This window comes from Sceloporus occidentalis, unplaced genomic scaffold (assembly GCF_023333645.1).
Source record: "Sceloporus occidentalis isolate IW3139 unplaced genomic scaffold, rSceOcc1.0.p SCAF_70, whole genome shotgun sequence".
Lineage (NCBI taxonomy): Eukaryota > Metazoa > Chordata > Lepidosauria > Squamata > Phrynosomatidae > Sceloporus > Sceloporus occidentalis.
In genome coordinates this window covers 772,371-797,607 of record NW_028317050.1, presented here as the reverse complement: position 1 = coordinate 797,607, position 25,237 = coordinate 772,371, and the positions used below count along the sequence as shown (strand labels likewise).

General features: G+C 39.4%; 2 protein-coding genes across 2 annotated transcripts; one reads left to right on the top strand and one right to left on the bottom strand.

Annotated features, from left to right (window-relative positions):
* The first annotated feature begins 4,914 nt into the window (after nucleotides 1-4,914).
* On the top strand, nucleotides 4,915-10,293 carry LOC149286310 (epithelial membrane protein 3-like). The gene is made up of 4 exons (XM_089494264.1): nucleotides 4,915-4,992; nucleotides 6,036-6,138; nucleotides 9,441-9,581; nucleotides 10,124-10,293. Exons 1-4 carry the CDS (start codon nucleotides 4,915-4,917, stop codon nucleotides 10,291-10,293), a joined length of 492 nt encoding a protein of 163 aa, XP_089350390.1.
* Nucleotides 10,294-16,416: 6,123 nt separating this feature from the next.
* On the bottom strand, nucleotides 16,417-24,403 carry LOC149286309 (transmembrane protein 143-like). Its single transcript, XM_089494223.1, has 7 exons — nucleotides 24,269-24,403; nucleotides 21,693-21,800; nucleotides 21,370-21,564; nucleotides 20,670-20,806; nucleotides 18,305-18,584; nucleotides 17,166-17,355; nucleotides 16,417-16,601 (listed from the first exon to the last, which is right to left on the bottom strand). Exons 1-7 carry the CDS (start codon nucleotides 24,401-24,403, stop codon nucleotides 16,417-16,419), a joined length of 1,230 nt encoding a protein of 409 aa, XP_089350349.1.
* Between the last annotated feature and the right edge of the window lie 834 nt (nucleotides 24,404-25,237).

Sequence of the window (25,237 nt, the reverse complement as noted above, 5' to 3'; positions counted from 1 at the left end):
GTTATCAAAATACTTTTTACAAAAGTTGATTTACAAAACATAAGACATGGCCTGTAAGAAATCTGACCCTAGCTGAATCCAGAAGGCGCAAAGGAATCCTAAATAGTAGATTTTGAGGAACACTGGGGTCGATCAAGGATGAATGCAAAACAAAGTCATAGTCAATCTATTAAAGTAGAGAAACAAAGAACAGGCAGTACTTAGAGAGGGATCGGGGTTGGGCACAAACCCAAGGAAAAGACTGTGTTGTGAATTGGCTGTGAAGTGGCTCACAGCTCTTGGCAGGAAAAAAAAAAGCACTAGAAATGTAGCTTGGAGAAGGCATCTAAAGAAGCAGCATGTCCATTGACAATATCTAGAGCTACAATCTATAGTTACCAAAGTCTGTGAGTCATTAGATCATAATATGATTTCAGCTGTTGTGGATACTACACAAATACGCTTCATTTGTGCATAATACTTTGACCCAACATACACAGGCAAACACATACAAGTCTGGTACGCAATACTGATTTGTTTCTGTATAATGACAGCTACAGTAATGTTATCAATTATTAAATAACTCCTTGCTCTACAGTGGAAGCATGAGGTTTTACTTGAATACTGATTGCCCTGGGACTGTCGGAATGTAGTGATCAAGACCTGTCCTCCCCCATCTGGCTCATTCTCAAAAATGTGTTTACCTTTCGCACTGCCGTAAACCCAAACCAGGGCAGCTCTACGTCCAAGGCTGTCACCCTCACTGCATTAAAAGGGACCTTAAATGTGCACCTTTAAAACTATGTGTCTTAAAGGCTATGAGCGCCTTTTAATGCAATCTACGGAGGCTGCGCTCCATCGTGTAAATTAGTCTGTTGGGGAGATTGGGGAACATAAGCACACTGTGGGGTCTTATCATCCAAGATGGTGTTCTGCTCCCCAGTTTTGCAGCCTAGGCCAGGATGCGTTTCTGTTCATACACCATGTCTTGATATTTTGACATAATTTGACATTGCTCTATATGAGCCTGTTATGACCTCCCCCCTTTGTTTTAAGCCCACCATTAACTTTTCTCTTTTGTTTTGTTTCTGATAAATATTTATTTCTGCAAGTCTCACAGTCAATAAGAAACTGATCCCATACCTCCCAACAGCCCTGGTTTTCATGGGACAGTCGCATTTTCAGGCTCTGTCTTGGCTAGCTGTCTACTGTCCTGAAGGAAGCTAGGGCTGGTTGGGGAGATCCCCTGATAGGCCCAGGGAAGTAAGAAAAAAAATCAATGGAGGTCTGCACTGTTGCATCACAGACCTCCATTGCAGCTTCTACTTTGCCTCCATGAACGTCGGCATATACCTGTTCATGTAAAGCGGGCAAGTGGCCATGCTTCCCACCCAGGTGTCCAGATTTTATATGCTGGCGGGTTAGTGATCCGTAACCAAAAATCTCTAATCTATAACTAGTGCCATTGGACCGAGGAACAAGCAGTTTCTGAAGCTCCAGTAGAACTAAGTTGTAGACCATGACTTTTTTCTGCCTGGGCATTCTGGGAGTTGCAAGTTCTGAGATCAGAAATACCTGCCCATATATAGTTGTTTTTTTCATCTTACTGGAACATGCACTAAAATTTGTCTCCCTTAAATCATAGGTAATAAAAATTTCATAAGAGGAACACAAGGTCTTAGTAAAAGGTGCCCGCAGTCGGCAACTTGGCACACTAAGAATGAGTAATTTATGGTGCATTAAGTTGTGCCAACTATAGTACACTGTAGCACTCAAGCTTCAGTACGATCTGTGACCACTACATATTGCGTGTAATAAAATCTATTATGTTACAGGAGAGATATAGCCAGTTTCAGATACTCTGCCCATGAAAATGAATGTGATTAATTGAACTCTACTCCTGGTTTAGCACATTTCTGTATTCTGCTCTCAGTATATTGACACGTTACTGTGTTTAATCTGTTAACTTTTGTGTTACTATCGAAAGAAGGAGAAATGTACTTTGGTTGTATATAGTGCATTACAATTGTTAATTCAGAAAACGTATAATGTTAATTTATTGTAGAATTAAGCATCTTTTTTAGTTTTACGCAAAAAGTTAGTTTGAAGACAGTCCTCTTTACTATGAAATGCTTAACTTGTCTTAAAAAAAGCTAGTGTGATCTGTAAGGTTACCTAAATACAACTGGAGAAAAAAATATGAAATTTGTCCTGAACCCCAAGGAGCTAATATACACCACCTTTCAAAAGTTTGGGGTCACTTAAAAATATCCTTGTTTTTGAAAGAAAAGCAACACTCCTGTGTTCCAATGTCACGTTGTGTTCGCTAATCCAGGTTTGAGTCTAAAAGGTTGATTGTTAGGAAACCCCTTTTCAATTATGTTACAGCTAGAAATACCCTTGTTTTCTATGAAAACAACTAAATGGCCCCAACATTTTGAATGGTAGTGTATGTCTCAACCCCAAACACTCAAGATGAACTATTGGCTTTACATTAACTTATAAAATCTAGATATAGTTTGCAGTCAGTTTAATTGTTTTAATGGTATTTTATTTACCCGCAAATCTATTTTAAATATTATCTATTTTACCTTATAGACATTAGATATATGCATTAGAATGATTAGAATGTGGTACTTATGGAAAACTCAAAATTTGAGATTTTCATAAAAAGGTTTGCAGTACAAATTATATCTTGTTACTCGCTGATTCAGGAGAGATCAGCCGTTAACAATGTATTAATGATATAATAGTTGCCGTGTTATGTTCCTGCCGCAGCCGTGCAGTGTGTTAATATAATTGTTGTTCACGTCAGTTGTGAACTACAAACATAACATGATTTGCAGTGCACAGGGAACGAGATAATGGCATTCTTTACCCTTCTGTCTAAGTTAAGCCATGACAATATTTTGGTCCTGGAGCTGACCTTAATCAGTTTAATAGTTTTTCTCTTGGGAGTCTTTCCTTACATGGACTGAAACATTGATACACGGTTCAAGATTAAATAAACACCCGTAGCTAAGCTGAAGGCCCCCCAAGTGCCTTTATATATGTGTATGTGTATATAAACTGTCAGATGGTAGGATAGATATTCTGATTTTGGAACAGTGACCTAGCTGGCCTAAAATAAGGGAATCACCGTTAAATACCAGTGAATCAACAGTGGTAAACGGAATATCCTACAATACTCTAAATAATAATATATATCCCTAGAAAAATATCCTATGTGGTGTAAGGACAAGTGGTGTATTTTAGCCAAAAACAAGGGTAGATTGTGCTATTGGCCTATCAGGCTACATGTTATGCCACTGCTTTATGGGCCAGTTACAAGGGACATCCAAGCTCTCCACAGAAGGTCCATTAACAATATGGAGGACTATGTCTAGTATAACATGCTGTTTCCAGGTGCCACATGTCCTTGTGCCGCCATATCAAAATGTGGGGATGTCTCTGGGTGAACACATCTGTGAAGGCCTCTAAAGAAGCTACATATCTGTGTATGATAATTTATTTATGTATATCATCTTAGTAGTAGAAGGAAAGAAGCAGATAGTTTTCAGTTAGCCAACGTTAACTTATTCGACTTTGTGGTAACAAAAACTGATTTTGCATGACGGTCCCCCTTGTCCTTTCAGTGGTCTCCTTCGTGTCACCTTAAAACGACTGGGGATTTCCATGTTTGGTTTTCTGCTATCATGGGATAAAGAATATATGGTGTTCTCGGACACTGTTAATTGCCTAAGCCAAATGAAAACATTCAAAAATATGTTTTTTAAGACGTACGCTGTGCGAGCACCACTTGATGTACTCACATACTAGTTGCAGCATTGTAAGCATCGGAAAACCTGTAAAAAAAAAACCATGCTGTTCAGTGGCATATTCTGGTGTATGCCAACTAGTGCAGTAGGTCTGGAGTGGGGGGTGATCAGCCTGTTTGGCTTCACCGAGCACAGTGTCTAAGTCCCTCTGCAGGGACATCCAGGGGCATATCTAGAAACCACAGGGCCCTGGTGCGAAAATAAACTCATTCATTAACACACACACGTACACATACTCCATCTCACCCCACTTACGCATACATTCTCACAAATCCATGCTCATACACCATTACACATTCATGCTCACACAGACACACAATTACACATCTATGCTCACACACACAATTACACATCCATGCTCACACACACAATTACACATCCATGCTCACACACACAATTACACATCCATGCTCACATACATTTATAAATACAAACACATATACATTCATTACCTCCTGCCCCCGCTTACCTCTCATCGCTCCTGCGAGCTTGCTCACTGTGCGAGCAGCCTCGGTTTCACCACGGGGTCACATGACGTAGATATGTTCCTGTCTCCCCGTGCCGGTTCAAAATAGTTTAGAAAGGCCCCTTCCGACCTGGATCCGTGTGAGGAGACAGAAACAATGGGTTGCACCGAGCCCCTGTAGTTACGCCAGAGGGGAGATGGCACAAATATCTAAATGCACCATATAATTTATAAATAAAGTTAAAAAAAAATGGATTAATGGCATATAATATATAAGATATCAACCCTCCATTTTCTGCCTTTCAACTAATTATATATTTGAGTAAAACTACTTCCCCTAGTCCTGCTTTACCTTTGTAAAATATGTTGTGGCTTGTTTTATAAATGATTTGCAAAGTGCACCACATCTCCCTGGTCCACATTATGGCTTACAGTTCAGCAAAATATATACAAAGTTAGTCTGACAAGACCTATAACTTATAAAACCATGTTAAGTCCAGTGCACATCAGTTGTCGATTTGTGGCTGCACTACAGTATTAAGCCAATTGCCGGCTGGTAAAGGATCATGGGAGGTGCAGAGCACCAACCTATATAACTACGCAGAATGTCAGTCTAACCCGTCTCTCTATATTTTCCCAACAGACCTAAAGATGAGGCTTCTACTCTTTGGTATTACAGCCTTTCATATCCTCATCTTGATTATCCTCTTTGTTGCCACCCTTGATAAAGTAAGTATGTAATGTAATGTTCATTTTACTAGACATATAGACATTCCAGTTGAATTAATTTATAACCCTTGTTATTACAGAAGATCTCAGAGGAAGTGCATTGAATTATACATTGTCCAATAAATGCCTTTTATAGCTTATAGAGTTAGCATATGTACTGTAGTGTTATGTATTAGCAAATGGCAATGGCTTTTAATAACTGGTTATTTATACCCCTACCTAATACTTTTTGTGGGTTTCACTTGTAACCTGTCATGCAGCCGCCAGGCCTTCTAAAGTGGCAAGTCATTTAGGAGGCGTTTAGATCTTTATTGGATCTTTTTTGCTGTCCTTTTATGGGGCATACAAGGTTCGCAAAATGAGTGAATAAAAAAACACAGTCCTAAACGTGTGACTTAGCTGGGTGAATATATGTAATGGGAAGTCAAGAGGCTGTAACCTCACTAAGTCAATAGTTACATTGAGCTTCAAATGCAGAAGAGGTCCTTATTTTACGTAAAACTTCTATGAGACTGACGAGGATTACAAGCTACTCACATAAGAGAAATTCACTTTTTTTACTTTGAAGCCCCAAGGTCAGTGCTTTGATGTGAAAACAAAAACCAGTCCCACTCACCAAAGAGGTATGCAACCTCTTCCTTCTCTCTTCAGCCAGAAGGGAGTTTAAACGCGCATGGGACAGGCATAGGGCTATTATGAACCTAAGACTAGACCAAGGACTGATTAAGGTCTGTGTCTCTACATTGGAAAAATGAGCAGACTAGATAGGCCAACTGGTCCTTACTTGGCGTAAACATTTTGTGTTTTTAGGTTTCAATTTTAAATATATTTATTAAAGACAGCGTGATCAATTCTGGTTTACTTTCTTTTTATTTAAAAAAAATCTGCACATGCATATATAACATGACAAACGTTTCAACTCAACATGCCTTTTCCTCAAAAAAATTATTATAGAAGATAAAAATATATCAACTAATTTCGACTGAATACATGTATTGCATCCAGTTTGCTAACATATAGTACCTTATTCTATGTCTCTCCAGTCCTGGTGGGTATTCGCTGAAGATGAGACTGTAAACTTATGGTACGACTGCCTTCTTGACAACAACACCAATGTATGGCTGTGTTCTACAGTGTCGACTAACGGTGAGTTCTCCTGAGTTCTGAAACAAATTAATTATCCCAAGACGTAGTTGGGGTGATGCTTCCTAATTATTATCCCTTTGAATGTCATCTATAGTCAACTGCACAAACAACCAACATAGCATTAAGAAATAATAAAACATGAAATAAAACATGTAAATTAAACTTTTTTAAACAAAAATAAGCTGTTTTGTATCAGAACATGTCAAAATTTTGATTCTAAACCTTTTTTAGTGGGGTTAATAATACATAAGATAAATATACTTGGTTTGATTCACACAATGCTGAGTTGATTAGAGAATGAACGTTTACTATGGTGGATCAGAGCCTAGCTGGACAGACAAACTCCCTATGGTCCCTTAGCACATAGGACCCTTTAAAGTTCAGTGAACATCCCATTGGCAGCAGCTAATTATGTGAACCTGAAAGGACCTCACTGAAAACTGTCATGGTGCATTTATCTCTCATTTAGATATAGATGTGAGTGCCCATTAAAGTCACCAGGGTCTTAGCAGCACCATGTGAGCAGCTACGAAAAAAGGGAATAAAAAAGCTCTCACAGCTACGTTCATGCTATAATCTCAGTCTACAGAAAAACAGGTGGCTTGATGAACAGAGAATTTAGGACGGAAAGAGCAAAATACTTAAAGCAGAAATAGTACAACCACCTGTTTCTTAATCCTATTATCAGGAAAAGTGTACCCAGCCCAAAAAGATCCAGTTTCAAATACAATCCCCCTTAACAACATTAGAGCATACAATTATGTTCTGAAATATGTGGCCCAGAGGACTACTAGGGAAATAGCACACTCTAATGATTTTTCACCACCAGGAACATTTCCCTGTTGACACACAGGGGATCAGATTGTCCTATGACAGCTGGGAGTCTTCTCTGTCAGCAGGAGCCAGCATTGCTGGCCCTATGCTGAGAGACCAATGCAATGGTGCTCAGTGAGAGCACTGGTTACACTTATGCTACTTGAATGCCCAAATTACCATTCTGGCATTTCCATCTGGCAGTATGAATGCTGACAGAAACATTTAGAAAAGATGTAGAAACCCCACAGGGTCTCTGATGACCCCATGTTCTGGCTGTTCACATAGTAATGAGAAATGTGTGGCTGCAGACCCCTGCTTACTGATCATTGTGTGATGAGCTATAGTGGGGATCAGAGAGAGAAACCGTCTCCAATCTTCAAAGAAGAAAATAGAAATAAAAAGGAAAGGGACATTTTGGATTTCTTTTTGCCACATTTTAGTTGCCATCTCCACAACGTCCCCAAAACTTAAGAACGCAAAATTATTTTAATGTATTATATATTGTTTTATATATTCCATTTATTCATATTCCACAGTGCTGTACAATGGGAAAACAGGACATAGCAAATAGTATATAACATAACAATTTGACTTACAGAAACAACAGGTGAGGAGGGCCCTGCTCATATGATTTTATAATAAAGGAAATTAAAGTATTTTACTTTTTTGATACCAGATTAAATTATGGCTCCAATTCAAATTTCTAACCATATATTAAAGAACAGAATGCATTTGGAAAGTATAACATGTCTGGAACATTCATATAAAGGGTTTTCATACTTTTTAAATTTTTTTTAAATATATGCAGTCTAAATATATTAAAATATTTCTAGTTTGTGCCTCTGCATTGGACTGCAGGGAGATAACGTAGGCCCCTGTAACCTCTGAAGTGTAGAGAGGAGGTCCAAGGGGCTCCTTTAAAGCTTCTTGATGCATGAGTGGACCCATTGATGCCGATGCTAATTACATCTGTTGCTAATGAATATTGTAATTACTTATTACAAGTGGAAAAGGCATGTTATGATATCTTAGTTCTGTGAGAAATTTGCACTTACACTATATGCACAAAAGTATTGGGACACCTGACCATTACACCAACAGGGACTTTGACGACACCCCATTCTAAATACATAGACATTAATATGAAGTTAGTCCCCCACCCCCCTTTGCAGCTATAATAGCTTCAATCAAAACATGGTTGGATGAGTTTGGTGTGGAAGAACTTGACTGGCCTGAACAGAGCCCTGACTGCAAACCCATCAAACACATTTGGGATGAACTGGAACGGAGATGGCCAGCCAGGCCTTCTCGTCCAACATCAGTGCCTGACCTCACAAATTCTCTGGATAAATGGGCAAAAATCCCACAGAAACTCTCCAAACTCTTGTGGAAATCCTTCCTAGAAGAGCGGAAGCTGTTATAGCTGCAAAGAGGGGACCAACTACATATTAATGTCTATGTATTTAGAATGCAGTGTCATGTTGGTGTAAAGGTTAGGTGTCCCAATACTTTGTCTATATTACATATGTTTTAATAGCTCTATAATATGACTGCAACAACATATGTTAAACTTGTGTTCAACCACAAAGCAATATATCCAATTCTGCATTCAGAACAAATGCAAGGACGTATGACTCCATGTTACCTCAGCTTTGGTGCTCCTAAGAGTAATTGAAATGTAGGGGCGTAATATGGAAAAGAGGGCCTCATTTGAGCTTTGTAAGGAAAATCAATAAATGGATTGGTTGTTTCTCTGTTACTGTAGAGTAATTTAAGTGACTAAAGTATCTTGAATTGGACCTTAAGCACATAGCACGCCACATAAATTTTCTTGTAGATCCCCATTTAATAATGCATAACAAAATCAATAACGCATAACATGGAAATAAAAACATGTACTGTTCAACCTGTAGTGTCCATTCATTGTAGAAGCATAGTTGGGGAAGAGGGGGGGGCGATTCTATTTAAATGATAATGCAGTAGAAAAAACTATTAGGCAGGGGATGCAGAAAAGCGTGACGTGCCGCAATAGGTTAGAGCTGACATCTCCATCTCCAACCTTTCCATTAACAATTCAGATTAATGAAAAGCCACTATAAAAATATATTGGGGGAAAAAAAGCCATTTTCGTGATAACATACCAGATACAACATTTATGTAGTTTTTTGTTTCAGGCTACATCTGCTCTTTAAATAGAATAAGACATTTTTAGCATGATACTATTCCTAATAGAAATCCAACTATTTGGAAGAGTCTTTGTATTCCATCCAATTCATGATGTTACTCAAAAGGAAGCCATATTGTAAAACTCCAAGCCGCCACAGCATGATCACTTGTACGATCAGGGATTCATGGCAAATGTATAAATGTGCCACAAATAGTGGAAATACAGTTCATGACTAGAACTCATAATGTGAGATGTTTTTCCAAAAACATTGGAATGAGCAACAGCTGCTTTTGCCTTATATCTGCCATTTTTTTTTCAGAGTGGTTCCATGCTGTCCAAGCACTCATGGTACTAGCAGTCCTATTCTCCAGCTTCTCCTTCATGCTTTTTATGTGCCAGCTGTACTTGATGGAACGAGGAGGACTTTTCTATGCAACTGGTGTCTTACAAATTGTCGCAAGTAAGTTGATTGGCATTGAGATATATTAGAAGTTAACCAATGAGTGGCTGTAATGTTTTGCAATAACAAGAATGTACTATAGATACCCCGTCCTAAGAACAACCGACAGTATCCACATTAACATGTAAAAATAATAATTTTGCTAATGTTACTAATAATATTAGTGTTTGTCCTTAATGTGGGGCAAAAGAGGCAGTTGCCCTGGGTGCAGACTTGCATTATGGGCCCAGGGCAGCTGTCTCTTGAGCCCCCTCAGCAGCCACAATAGTCTGATGAAGCCTGTGCAGCTGCCGACACAGACATCTACTAACCTTAGTCCTGCACACTACCTGTTGTTGGAGAGATCCAGGATATGATGTCATATCCCAGTACGCAACAGCAAGGGCACGCAGACCATGGACCGTTCGAGGAGGAAGTCTGTCCTGGTAGCTGCACAGACCTCTACTCGGGTTCAATCATGGTTGATGGGTCCATGGAGTGCCCTGATATTTGCCGTACAGATTGACAGTCATGTGTAGTAAAGGGATTTCATTACTCTGTAGGTCTTGCTGTGTTTTCCGGAGCAGTGATCTACGCAAGTCACGTGACAGAGTTTCACCCAGACAGAGATAAAACAGGATATTTTGGCCACTGCTTTGTGTTGGCTTGGGTGGCATTTCCTCTTACCATGGTGAGCGGTATCATGTATATCCATCTGCGAAAAAGGGAGTAAGTTTTTTTCCGTCGACATGTCAGGGACTTAAGAAGTAAATAAAATCATTGTGTTCATCAGTGCAATGTTTAATACAGTGAACATGAATTTTTATATTTAATTGTAAAGTGTTTACATGAATAAAAAAAAAAAATGTCTACCTTTCTGTCCATCAGACAAACATTTTTCTTTGGTTTAAAAAAAAAGCAAATGTATTAAGAAGCAGCTTACTCTCAAAACAATGTTATGCTTTATTGGCGTTCATGTGTTCCTCTGCACACATTTTCAATCTTGACCATTCACATTCCTTATGATTCACTCTCAATGTCTATGTTGAGTCGTATTGTACTTTAAAAAAACAGAAATAAATGCCCTTTTACAGGTTCCCGTTGTGAAGTAATTATTGCACCTCCTCATTTATTAAAAAGTTGCAGGTTTATTCCTAGTGCTGGTAGAGGGATAAGCGGTGATGAGGTTCATGTGTCTCAAAGCGACCAGATTTCAAGGAAACTGCCTTATGTGTTGATCAGGTTGGTTAACCAATAAAACCAGTAGAGGATTGGTCTATTTACCTGTGGCAGCATCTTCTGCCTTAACCCAGTAAGGTGACTGGAGAAATCTCACTCATTTAATTATTCATTATACAGTGCCATGCAAGCTCTTCCTAAGGTATGCCTTACTAGGGTTGGACCTTTGTCTCAGCAGTTAAATGGACTTAAATTTTAATCAGCTCATCCTCACCTGGGCTGTGTTAAAGGGAAAGACTAATGTCCCCGACACCCCTTCCAAAGAAAAATGCAAATTAAAGGACTCAATGTATTTTAATATGCATTCTTCCAAAATTAAAAAAAACAAAAAAAACTTACCTGACCTAGAAGGAGGAACCCTGCTGCGGCAGCTGCCCTTCCCCGTCTTCGTTCTCTGTCATTTGTTGCCACAGAATGGTCAGTGTCAGGAAGGAGCTCTCATTGTATTTTCCGGAGGGGTGGCAAAGGGGGCAAACGCATTTGGGGGACTCAGCTTAATACCAATGAGTGTCCCTTTAATTGCTATAAACCAAGAAGCAATTGGAATGAAAATATTTTCATGAATATAAGGTGGCTCCAACCAGCAGCAGTCCAGACTACAAATTCAGTGTGCCTTATTATCAAAGCACTTGTTGGAACCTCTACATAATATTGGAGGAAGATCCGTAATATTTAAAAATTACTGTTTAACTGGAGTATAGAAATGATACAGTACCTATTATTCTTTTAAAATACACATTATTCTTACAAAATACACAAAAGAAGATTATTCCCATCCTTTTGCATTTTATGGCACAAATCAAAGATTTAAAAAAAAAAAAAAAAAAAAGCCTTACGGCTACATGAACAAAAGCTTTGTTTCACTTTTTGGAAGTAGGATCAAATTTGCGCTTGGCTGTACGGTTACTCAAGAAGAAGCTGCCTTATAAAGTATAAAAATCTTAAGAACGGATTTAATCGCATTCCTCTTCTCCATTCTTAAAATATCGCCTTTAAGGTAGATTCACTTTCGAGGACAGAGTGTAGCTTTTTAAAATCCCAACCCAGCTGCCAGTAAATTGATCTTTTTGAAATGTTAAACAGCTATTACGCCTACAAGAAAAAATATAGTTTGTAAGGGGACAAAAAATACATTGGCCTTTTATATCTTTGTATGGACGGCATTGCCTTCCTCACAGAGCTTTAAAATGAAACCATATATTTTGTAAGGATTATAATGATAAATGAAAATGTGGTGTTTTCATTAATGGAATGAATCTCATACATGTTATTAAAAAGACTTAAGCAGGGATTCTCGAATACAAAGTGCCGTTCAATCAATGCACATAATGTCGCCAGGTATGGTCTTGAGTTCTCCGTTGGGGCTGTAGACAGCAGCATATTCTGGCCTGGGCACACTAGTTGTAGGCCTAGGATGGTAGGTCCAGGGGGGAGGTTGCCGCATAAGAGGGAGGCTGATCGTCCTCTTGGAGATTATTGATCTTCCCTACCAGTTTATGACTCAATGAAGGACTGCATCGTGTCGGGACAGCCTCCCTAGCTTATTTTTGACTGGTGCTGCATACTAGGGAGACTGATCACCCTCTTGGATATTACGGATCTCCCGTGTCCCATGTCAGGATGGCCTCCTTCGGTCATTTATGCCTAGAGCCGAGTGGGGAGTTAGTGGCACTGGCCTGGCTAAGCTGATGATCACTGAGAGAGAAGCTGCAGTCTCCCTTCTTTTCTCACAGGGTTAGGGAAAGGCACTTATAGCTCTCATATGTTTTTCTCAGAGGGTTAACCAAGACATTTATGGCTTTGCGAGCTACTAATAGCTATTTATGTAATTAGGTAAGGCATTTAGAATACGAATAATGTATTTTACACAATTTATTAACCCATTGATCTTTATGTAATCATTATTCTTACATTTTAAGGTTGTAGAACTGTTATTTATACTCATACCAATCTATACTAAAACAATTGACAAAAGTACACCTATTAGCCATAACATTATGTAAGTCCCACTTTTTCCAACCAAACAGCCCTGACCTGTGGAGGCAAGACTCCAATAGACCTCTGACGGTGTGCTGTGGTATCTGGCACTAAGACGTTAGCAGCAAATCCTTTAAGTCATGTAAGTTGCGAGCTAAGCAATGCATGTGTACCTGGCCATCCACATGATGTAAAAGAAAATGGTCATCAGACCGGGCCACCTTCCTCCATTGCTCGGTGGTCCAGTTCTAATGCTGACGTGCCCATTGTAGGCGCTTTTGGCAGTGGACAGGGGTCATCATGGGCATCCCCTGACTGGTCTGCAGCTACGCAGCCCCATACACAACAAACAGTGATGCACTGTGTGTTCTGACACCTTTATATCAGGACCAGTATCAGCTTTTTTCAGCAGTTTGAGCTACAGTTACTCATCTGTTGGATTTGACCACACAGGCCAGCCTTCGTGCATCAATGAGGCTGCCCATATCCTTGTCATCGGCTTACTGCTTTTCCTTCCTTGGACCACTTTTGAAAGGTACTGACCACTGCAGGCCCACAAGAGCTACAGTTTTGGAGATGCTCTGACCCAGTCGTCTAGCCAACACTATTTGACCTTTGTGAAAGTCACTCAGATCCTTTGGAGGAAACTGAAATGTTCACTTGCTCCCTAATATATCCCACCCACTGACAGGTGCCATGATAATAAGATTATCAGTGTTCTTCACCTGTCAGAGGCCATACTACTGACATCACAGCACCACACACAGGTACGAGGAGAGGACCTTCCACCGCAGAGACAGCAGGAGGGGAAAATAGGCATGGAAACACTCAAAAACAGGTAGGATTGGACATGAATATAAAAGCTGCACACATACATATATATAATGTACTTAAAATTGAACCAATTGCTAAAAACAACTGATATAAAAGACATTAAACCACACAAATAGTGGTTATTGTATTTTATTGAAATAACAGCCGAGCACACTACAAAAACCATATACGTGTTTAATTCATATATAGATACGTAGCAAAAAATATTTCTTTTGCAATGTGCATTGCAGAGAACAAGAACCAAAGAAAGTTGAGTATTGCATAATAAAACAAAGTATCATAAGTGATTTGTGCGTATTCTGCAGCGGCAATGTCACATAGTCCTTTTAACGCACCTTTGTTTTTGTGCAATACAGGTTTGATAATAAAGCTCTTATATATCAGTATAAGTTAACACAGGTAACGCATCAAGTATAATAAAAGCTTTAGACATGTGTACCCCGTTTATTTTATTTGGGTATGGATGACAATTTAGATATCCATAGTGTAGTTACATACGGTTGCATGCTATATAAATTACTTAAAGCACAGTATTCATTGGCTCTATTAAAGATCATTTTGTTTGTAGGCAGTTATTAGGTACCTAAAGCAACACTGTAAAGGGAACACTGTATTACATAGTAGAATGTTAAATGTAATGTCTTGGGTCCACGTTATAATTTATGCTTCCGTGGCCTTGAAGTGGACATTAAAACCATGGACTACTGTCTTCCCGACTCAAAATTATGCCTGGTAATAAATTCAGAGGACTGGAACAGACGCACGCAATAAAAGCAAGGTTAGTCGATGCATTAGAGAAACAAAAAATAGTCTTCCAATTTTACTAATGGGACTTAAATGCCCCCTTGAGATACCCAGAATTGGGATTCATTATAAACATAATATTTCAGTTTTCTGTATTACATAGTAATGCGTTGGTGTACATTATAAATCCGAGATATCGATGCATTTCAAGAAAATAAATCCACGTGGTTTCTTGGAAGTTGCTTACACGCTCCTCAGAACCTGGAGATGAAAAACACTTCCTGATTTACAATCTTTTGGTTGCAATGCTCACTCACCATCGCGAATTTGCCTTTGAACAGGCTGATAAATTCATCTTTTCAAAAAAATAAATAAATATTTTTTTCACTTTGGCATTACAGGTTGGAAATTTGTTCCGCAAAGCTTGAAAGAGAAGAGTAGACCCAGTAAAGGATTTCTGGGGCAACGTTTAGTTACAGTTATTGGGCCATGAAATCTCTGGCAGATGGAGCGTTTATAGATTGGATTATTTAAAAAGATCTAGAATGTTTCTGGCATAAATAAAATGAATTCGAAAATGAATCCATATTCTAGGTGTCATATCTCTAGTTCACTGCCGCAATGGATTTTGTATAGCCCCTTAATGACAAAGCCCGTACATGTACGGGCTCAAAATGCATTGTTTTCAATGGGTTTAGGGACCGCCCATTGTCCTTAAGGGGTTAAAAGTTCTGTACTGCTCTAGGAGGCCTTCCAACACATTTATTATGATGTAGAAACGTCTTTTGGCTTTTCTAAAATAATGCGTATGCTATGAATACAAACTTTGAGCTCAAACCATCAATAAACTAGTTATTTTTTGGGGAAAAAGACTTATTGGGTAAAAGGAAAGTTTAGAGCAAGAATCTGAAGGCATATAAGAACCAGCCTATCTAGTCTGTCCGTTTTTCCTGTACAGGCTCAAACATTATCGGTCGCTGGTATTGTCATAGATTCAGGTTAGTCGTATGCCTATCCCATACATGTTTAAGTTCCCTCTCAGTAAAGTAAAACTTCCTTACATTACATCTAAGCTTCTGACCCTTTAGTTTTAGTTTGCAAGAGAGCTGTTGGTATAAAAGACCAACAATGGGAGCAGCAAGAAGAGCTGAGCTGGCCCTGCATAATGTATAATTCTACAAGTGAGCGGACCTTCAAGAAATCTCACTGATGTAATTATAGATTACATACAGCAAGCCAAACTCCTACTGCTGCAGAAGTGTAGTGAAGTCAAGGAGCTCAAACATTTATTCCCTATAGTGAATAAAACCCTTTGGCCTCGCTCGGCTGGTGGAAAGAGAAGCCAGGGTCAACTCAACCCCCCTCTTGTCTACAGGGTTTTGGAGGCTCGTAACATCTTTTCTACCCTTTCTGGTGTGTCTGACCCATGCAGAACTCACAGAGCCAAGGCTGAGGTCCAATTCTGCTTGTACCTCAAAATGGCCAGCTAGCCTTCTAACCTCCAAGCAGAAGTCAAGAGCTTATTCACAGCAGACAGAAGATTCAACATGTTACAGGGACTGTAATGGCGAATTATTTGCTTACTACAAACAACGAGGCTGGATTAGTAAAGTACAGATGAAATGTCTTCTGGTGTAATACATATGCGTCTGATATCAGGGTCAGACGCATACCAAGCTTCTTTTTATTATGGTTTTACAAGTCATCAATCAAAAATAAATAAATAATGCCACACACCCATTGTGGCAGAAAACAGCACAAGCAGCATTACTCACATGTTCACAAATAGCAGCATATATACATTTATTATCAGCATCCTACTGCTCAGGGACAGGATGATCCATATGCCAACCATATGACCCATGAGCCATCTCACAATCTTTAATGGGGTACAGAGGATACAACAGTAGTATGACTTATTCATACAAAAGGAGTGCAATAGGCTTTGGGGAACATAACGCAAGAATTCAGTGCACACCCAGCAAATACACCAATACACAACGGCTATTCATGGCATAAATATTGGAGAACCTAAGACTGTAAAAGCCTGTGCCATTAACCCTTAAAGTATACCCTTTTCCATGTGCGCTTCCGTATGCCTTTTTGGTATTGTTTCCTTCATCCATGACCTATTGAAAGTCTTCAAATTTTGGAGAGCTCGTTCAGCGGAGAAGGTAATCTCCAGGCCTGATTTTGTTTGCAGCCAGGTTTCCACACTTGTTTTGATTTGATTCACCGTTTGATCATCTTCACGGATAAAGCCATGAAAAGGAATATGAAAAGAAAACAAATAATGGAAAATTCATTTGTCTTACAGGCAATGCTTACAGCCCTGGTAGTCCTGTGATGATCTTATGCTGCATCACAATGAATCTTCAACAAAGAAGACCTTAAAACCATCTATGTGATGCAGCGTATGTTTAGTTTACAACAGCCATGATGTACAGTAGCTAGTAGCTACCCAACCTGATAATGGGTAGTTTATTGACAGCAAGAGAACTAAAGCACAACCTAGTGCAAATATGAAGGACAGAGGTGAAAACAGAAATAACACCCATTGTACATGGGGTGCTTGGGGCAAGCACAGGCAATGAGCTAAGGACTTAGTGGACCAAAACATACTTGCCAGAGTACAAGCCCAATGTGGGCTGTTAAACCCTGTCATATAAAGGGAATACATACATTAAAAAAGACATAAATGGACCTTCAAGTTCAAGATTTCCTAGCATATGGAATGCAAGTAAAACAATATAGGGCTATAAAATCCTTAGAAACGAGCTACAGCGGCCCTGCATATTTACTTAAACATACCTAATTCATCCCCGTTGTCTGTTATGTTGAGATGCTTCAAGAAGCTTTGAGCGAGGATCACCTCCTTTGCATGCTCTTCTTGGGCCCTCAAAGTAAGGGCTCCAAGCAGCTCTGAATTGTTAGAAGTGCTTTTATAATACAGCATGTGGGCAAGTTCAAGCGAATGTACTTTCCGTCGCTGGGAAAAAACCTGGTATGAACAAAACAAAGCATCCAATGTTGGACAAATCTCAGACAGAGCACGTAAAGGTAGTATGTTGTAGAGCCCTACACGGGACATTTTTAATCTCGCTGATTTTTTTGTCCACTCCTGCAACATGTGTGCCCAATCCCGCCACATTTGTGGTCAATCCCGCCTGCTCCCGCCACAAATGTGGCCAATCACGCCCAACTGAACTGCAGATTTCCCGCCTGCCCCGCAAGGCTGCCTTCGAGTTGCTCCCTGACACCGTGTCTTCTCTTGTTCCGTTCAGGAACAAGGTGGAGTCACGGGAAGTGACGTCACATCACGTGACTCCGCTGTGTTCCTGGGCGGAGCAAGAGAAGACACACTGTGAGAAGCAACGCGAAGGCAGCCTTGCGGGATTACCGGGACCCACAGGTACAGTGTCTGACCGCCCGCAACACCAGCAAGACCGCCCGCAAGTTTTTTGGCGGGACCCGCATCCCAATGCAGTCCTCTAGTATGTTGTACCAGATGAGTGCATCACATAGTAAAGCAGGACAACCGAAAAGGCTACAAAGTAAATAATTTGAGTGTACAGAGAGCTCACCTATTCATACATATCAGAAACAAATATTTCAGATGTGAAGCACCTGGTTTCCACTGCTTTGTGTGTACATGTTGGGTACTATACTATTACCAGAGCTTCAGCTGGTACAACTAATTACCAAGGACTTTGTGAGGCAACAGAGTTTTAATTAAGGTATGACATACTGAAATAGAGGCAATCGTATTCTGAGATTAATAGATCATAGTTTTGCCTTCTGTATACATATTAGAGATACTTCTTATAGCACCCAAGATATTTCAGTAAGCTAAATGATTGTAACACCAAACAAATGGGGCACAGTCATGCTGGAATAGAAAAGGGTTTTCCTCCAAACCGTTCCCACAAAGTTGGAAACATAGCACTCACCTTCCAAGTTCGGAAAGCCATAAATCCAGCAAAAAAGAACAGGAGAAAAGATGTTCCTATCTTCAAGTCAGTGAGAACCACCATTCCAACATTTACAAAAACGATGCATCCACTGACCAAAAGCATGGTGTTGAGCATGGTGCGGTCAAAGCTGGATGTTCGGACTTTCAGTACAGGTAGTAGCTGCTCCAAACCTTCCAGGGCTATGTCCTTGAAGCACTTTAAGACCATATGTGAATTCCTAGGGCGAGCTGCCACTAAAACTCTTTTAAAGTAGTGCCTAGGCAGAGGAGAAAAAAAACCTCAACTGCAATGTCTTGTGATGTGGAAGAACATGACAATGATCTGTAATCTACTAACCCACATTAGGTACTTGACAGTGTGGTCTGGTATTTTTTAAATTCATATTGAAGCTATAATGCATCTCCAGCAAGCCAAGGAGCTGGAAATTAGTGGAAATGGACAGAGGAGATTCTGATTAATCTCTCCTTGTATTTGTACCCAAAAAAAATTCTGTTAGTTGAAACACACCCCCAACAAACAAGGTTTTTCATGGGACAGTTCTGATTTTTGGGCACTGTCCTAGGTAGCTACCTTACTGTCACACTTAAGGCCAATGGGAAGCATGGGCTGGTTGGGGGAGATCCTCTGCTCTTACTTGACCGGCCTAGGGATGTGAAAATGCAAACGCCATACAGCACAGACCTCTTTAGCAGTTCTTACATGATCCCTCCTGACACTATCGCCGCAAGGTGGTTGTTTGAGTAGGGTGGGTGGGAGGATATGGCTCCCTCTTACTTCTGGGACTGGCTCTACCTCTTTATGCCTTGTGTGATGCTCCCAACCCAGGTGTCCAGATTTATTGGGGGTATGTGTTAAATGTGACATTTAGCCTTAACTTGCATTTCAGAGTGCAAATGATACACTATATGGACAAAGGTATTTGGGACACCTGGCCATTACACCAACAAGGACCTTAATATGAAGTTTTCGATTTTGGAGAGGTTCTGTGGGAATTGTTGCCCATTCATCCCGTAGAATATTTGTGAGGTCAGACACGGATGTCGGATGAGAAGGCCTGGCTCGCAATCTCCATTTCAGTTCATCTCAAAGGTGTTCAATGAGTCAGGGCTCTGCAAGGCTGGTCAAGTTCTACCACAGCAAACCTATCCAACCATGTATTTATGGACCTTGCTTTGTACACTGGGGCACAGTCATGCTGGAATAGAAAAGGGTTTTCCCCAAACTGTTCCCACAAAGTTGGAAGCATAGCACTGTCCAAAATGTATTGGTATGCTGAAAGGGAACAATTCCCACAGAAACATTCTAAAATCTTGTGGAAAGCCAGTTGGAGATCCACTTCATCTTTACGTCTCTGTATTTAGAATGCAATGTCATCAAATTATATGTTGCCATAATGGTCAGGTGTCCCAAAACTTTTGTCCACATAGTGTAGCTGGAGTGTTCCTTTAAGCCAAAGGGAAACATTTGTGATAATCAGCCAAATGCTCGCGATCTATCATTAAAAGAAATATATATTTAAAAAAAGGCTATATTTTTATGGAAAATAATTATCTATGGTTCCATTTCGGAGAGGTTTCCTTTTTTTCAAAGGACAAAACAGTAAGGGTGTGCCCTCAGATTTTCTAATAAAAGGGGAAGGGTGTGTAACCCTTCAGTTATTTTTCAGTAGTCATTTCCATTGACCTTTAATTGGTCTCACCACCCAATACATTTGAAAGGTGTGGAAAAGCTCTCCCTACTCTTGGTACATCATATTGTTTAATTAAATAAAATATCACTTTGGACTTGAGATGAAGGGATGGGAACACTGACTCCATGTCAACTCAGTTAATGAAAAAAGTTTTCCTGGCTTTACTGGTTATAACAGAGGTAAGTATACTGGGGCAGGGGAGCAAGACAAAAAAAGATGATGATGATGATGTTGTATTCACCAATATTTACAGGACTCTGCCAAGCTCAATGTAAAATCAACCTGGGCCCTGATGAACACAGGCAGGTATTTTCCTTTGTGCCCTTTAACCCTTTGTGTGCTGGGATGCATTTTTCAGCTTAACTCTAGTGCTCCTTTCAGCACCCACTGTCCTTAAATTGCTTTAAACACATGTCCAGTCAACATTTCCTAATATAAATGCACAAAAGCAGGCTTGCTGGTGCTGTACACTTAATTTGAAAACCAGTAATGTATTAGTAATTTATGGAATTCTTGAACAGCCCATAAAACGTAGTCGAAAGGGTGTTAACCTGCAGGTCTTTCATGACCATAAATTGTACGTGTTATGTCAATTATGGTTGCAACCTATATTTACATTGGACACGAAGAGCACCCAGATATAACTCTTGCCTTTCTGGAGGGGTGCGAGAAGACCGGGAAAAGAAAGAAGTCTGAGGGTTGGAACTCATCTGTGTGGACAAGGGTCCTAATCTCTGTCCAAGTGCCCAGTATCGGATGTATTCATACTTATCAAGATTCACTTGTACCTGAGAAAGAAAATATATATGTTCAGGTGGATTTTGGAATGTTTGATCATAGAAATACTCAACTAGTACCCAGAAATAATACTACAATATATTTATTGATGTACAAGTCAGAGACAGGCCACGAATAAAGGTAAGGGCGTCCTTGGGCCTATTTTAATATTATATATATATACACACACATATATATAGAATAACCATGACTAAAAGCATAGCCTCGTTCAATGGTTATCATATCAGAGTATCCCGAAACCAAAAGTAGATGTATCTGCTTATTTTATAGGAGGAAGTTATTTTTAAGAAAATTAGTAAAACTAACTGAATGCAAATGAGCCTGTGGTTAGCTCAACCAACGACGGAGAGTCACTTAGGCATCATTTTTTTGCACTGTATTCCATTATATAGGTAAAAAAAGATCATCAGCCTATCAGACACACCTCCTCTGTTGTATGTTTCCACATATGTTGGCTATGTTACTGAAGAGCTCTATCTCTAGGTAAAGGGTGGAAAGGTTATTGTTTTAAGAAATGCAAAAATAGCCTGGATTTTAGGCCTAAATCTAGTACCTGTACTCCATCCTGTGGGTGATGCACCATAAGGGCATAAGCCAAAGTATCCTCAGACAAACTGTTGAAATTGGCCTGATTCAGCACAGGCTGCAGTTGCTCCAGGACCTCTTCCTCCCTCAATAGTTTCTCTGCATCTGTGAGGCTGGACTCCAACAAAGCATCACGGTCAGGGTTAATGGGATCATAAAGGGCCTTGAAGAGATAAATCAAGTAAAACTCAGTACACGGTGGAAGTCTTTGTTGATGTTTCTGGTGATGCTTATCTGCCTGATTTCCTGGGTATCTAAATTTGCACTAAATAAGGCCGAAAAACATCTTACCTGAAGCTCCTCCAAGATAGAATGATAATGCTGGAGGAGTGAGATCCCCAGCTGATCCACAAAGGACATAAACAATTTCTTCTCAGATTCAGTGGAAGAATGAAACTCCTAAAAATGTAACAATATATTCTGTATCAACATATTTTCCTTTTTTTAGGAATACGTTTATAAGACAGATTCCAATAAGATGCCACCAATGTTAAAAAGACAGCAGATGAGAGTAACTGTGCCAAATTGAAAGGGGCAAGGAGAGCATACATTACAATATTGCATTTAAGCTAGGGATGCACAGAAATGAAATATTTGGACCGAAAGCGAAAATTCAGATTTCACTTGGCCGAAGCCCAAAATGACACCCCCACCTTTAAAAAAAAATTACAAAAATACATAATTGGACAAAACTAAATATATAACAGAAATCACACTCCTATCATGCCCAAGCATACCCAGGTTCTAGCATGTACTAGTTGCCTGGACATGATAGGAGTGTGATTCCTGTTAACAATCATGCATATTTATTAATATTGTTATTGCATTTTTCTGTTTAAATTTGGTGTGTTACTTACTTTTATTAAAAAAAATAATACTAAAATTGGACAAAAAAAAATCAATAACAATATTAATATATATAATTGTTAACAGCAATCACACTCCTATCATGCCAAGTCAGCCAGTACATGCTGGAATCTGGGTATGCCTGGGCATGATAGGAGTGGGATTGCTGTTAGCAATCATATATTTAATATAGCAATCACACTCCTATCATGCACAAGCAGCCAATACATGCTGAAACCTGGCTAGCTGCCCCCTTGTGTATTGATGCTGCCAGCAGCATGGGGTCTGCACATCACATCCATGCTATCACACACACACTCAATCATATACTCATTAATTCACAGATACTAATTATTCAGACACTCATTCATTCCCTCATTCATAGATGCTAATCATTCAGATACTCATTCATTCCCTCAATCACACATACTCGTTCATACACCCCCCCACCCTCTTACCTGAACCGCAGATTTCTTGCTTGCAGACTTCCGCATGGGCCCTGCTGCTTCCCTCTGTATTTCTCTTGTCCCACCCAGGGGTAGCAGGAACAGAGCAGAGTCATCTGATATGCATTCACATGACTCTGCTGGGCTCCTGCTTCCCCTGGGTGGTACAAGAGACGCTACTAACACAGTGTACGGAAGCAACACACAGGTAAGCAGCAGTGCTTATGCAGACGTTTATTTTCGGCGTTTTTTTTTATTTTATTTCGGCGCATCCCTATTTTAAGCATTTTGTTTACTTTGGCAATAATATCAGCACACAGATCACTGAACAATCAAAAAGTCTTTGCCTAGGGGTCCTAACTTTGATTAAATTCGGTAGCACCCATAGCCAAGGTTGCCCTAATCTAATCATTGCCTGGTAGGAATGGTTAGAAAAGACAGAACCACAAGGACCATTCATAAAAAAAACTTGGAATGGACTCAATAGCCCACAAAATAACAGATTTATATAAAAAAAAAAAGTCAATGATTAGATGGATGTGAAATGTGTTTTCAGGGGCCAATATTTGAATCCCTGATGATCTTTATTTAGCTCCTTGTACCATAACATTTAAAGGGACACGCTAACAATTATATGTACTTTACTACATTTCATGGTGTCCCCTTTGTAAATGCATTTTCTTGCCTCCCCCAGCTATTGTCTGAGCAGGAGATGCATTCCGCCAGTGTCTGTAGACATCATGGATAACATATTGAATGCTTAACCTGAGAAGAGTCAGCAGCTACTCCAGGGGAGTATTCCCAGGCAATGGATGTGTCCAGGAGTGACAGATAACATCTGGATGTGATATATCACAATTGCTTCAAGTATTTCCAGAGCCCCATTCTATTGGGTTTTCCCTGAGAGAAAGTGCAATAAGCAGTCAGTTATCTAAATAGAAAAAATAAACAAGTCCCTCTTTCTAAATAGAGCCCTCTTAAGGCTTTTGTATCTCTATGTCTTGTATATGTGCTTATAAAATTAGTAGGTATTTACTGAAGCTTATTTTGAACTGCCTGCAGAAACGTTTAATTAAAAATATGGTCTGCAATTAAGGCTTCTATTATGGTGATTTTCATGTGATAACTTTCGCATGATTGGGCACATAATGTATCTGTATGCTTTTTTTCTCTCTCCCCATATTCCCTTACTATTGGTACTGTTGTAGTCTGTGAAAACATACAATAAAACTTAATTTACCAAAAAAATAACTGGGAAAACCTATTTACTGAAAGTTGTTTGCAAAAGAAAAAAAAAAGCCATAAAACAGACACCAGACAATATAGTTAGAATTTATGGCAAACCAGGGACTAAACGAATACATAATGTACACAATTTGCAGAATTCCTCTATTCATTTGGAAGGGGAACACCATGGAAATATACAGTATGATGGCTGGAGCTAGTTTGCAAAACACCACTGCAAAGAGAAAAAGCCTGAAGGTTAACTCTTCATATGTATAACATAATAATACAACTAATGAATAAGACTTACTGATATACATGGGAATAACATGATGACCTAGTCACATTCACCTGAACCAAATGTTCCACCAGCTGGCCCTTGGAGAAGGGGATACATCTCTCCTGGTACTGTGCAGCCCAGTCCTTTGGTTTACTCGGTTTCCACATGTTTCTGTACTCTGCTAATTTAGTAGCCAGTGACCCCATGGTACGGGTACATGATTTCCCAAATCCCATCCCTACACGAAGGGATCGCCAGGCTGCACACAGCATGATGAAGGCCACGAATGTCCCTAAGAAACAGTAGGATTTGATGAGAAATGCAAAAAAATTTAAAAAATGAAACATTACGCCATACATAAAATAGACCATTCCAATTGTGATGTCAGCATATTATTAAATACAAGAAGTGATACATAAATACTAAATAATGACAAGTAGTTTCAGAAATGGATACAATGCTACAACCTACCTGTATACAATCAGGCCACCCAAAAATTGTTTAGGCTTCTATAAAAACCCGTTTGAAAAAAAATACAAGAGAAAAAGTGTAGCTTTTGTATAGCAACTGTTTGTCTTGACGAAAGTCCGAACACGGTACAGGAAAATAAATATTATACTAATGGCTTCTGGCTCTATAATTTGTAATCTTAATAATTTAACGCAAATGGTAAAGGAAAAAAATTGTTTGCAATGTAGAGCTTACATGTAGTGTACTATACTCGCTGCAGCGACATATACCTTCCAATGTTTGGGGACAGCAAGTCACTTGGTCCCAATTTCCTTATTTTGTATATATATAAAAAAATATATATAAGATTATAAGACAACCCCAAATCTGAATATTAATTTAGGAAAAAAAGAAAAAGCCTGAATATAAGACGACCCTATAGGAAAAAAGTTTTACCAGTAAATGTTAATTCATCTAAACTATTTTTTTTAAATAAAAGCTATGATTGAGAAAAATATTTTGGTTTTATTTCCTTCTATTTTCCAACCTGCCCCCCAGTTATGCACATCTGCCCCAGAAATGCCTTATAC

What these genes read in the sequence shown, in the direction of transcription:
- LOC149286309 (XM_089494223.1), bottom strand. Translation starts at nt 24,403, where the DNA reads ATGGGGTCACTGGCTACTAAATTAGCAGAGTACAGAAACATGTGGAAA. An exon ending in CTATCTTGGAGGAGCTTCAG is followed by an intron (nt 21,565 to 21,692) that starts GTAAGATGTTTT and finishes TATCTCTTCAAG; the next exon opens with GCCCTTTATGATCCCATTAA. An exon ending in TCTCGCACCCCTCCAGAAAG is followed by an intron (nt 18,585 to 20,669) that starts GCAAGAGTTATA and finishes TCCTCTGCCTAG; the next exon opens with GCACTACTTTAAAAGAGTTT.
- LOC149286310 (XM_089494264.1), top strand. Translation starts at nt 4,915, where the DNA reads ATGAGGCTTCTACTCTTTGGTATTACAGCCTTTCATATCCTCATCTTG. An exon ending in TTGTTGCCACCCTTGATAAA is followed by an intron (nt 4,993 to 6,035) that starts GTAAGTATGTAA and finishes ATGTCTCTCCAG; the next exon opens with TCCTGGTGGGTATTCGCTGA. An exon ending in TGTCTTACAAATTGTCGCAA is followed by an intron (nt 9,582 to 10,123) that starts GTAAGTTGATTG and finishes ATTACTCTGTAG; the next exon opens with GTCTTGCTGTGTTTTCCGGA.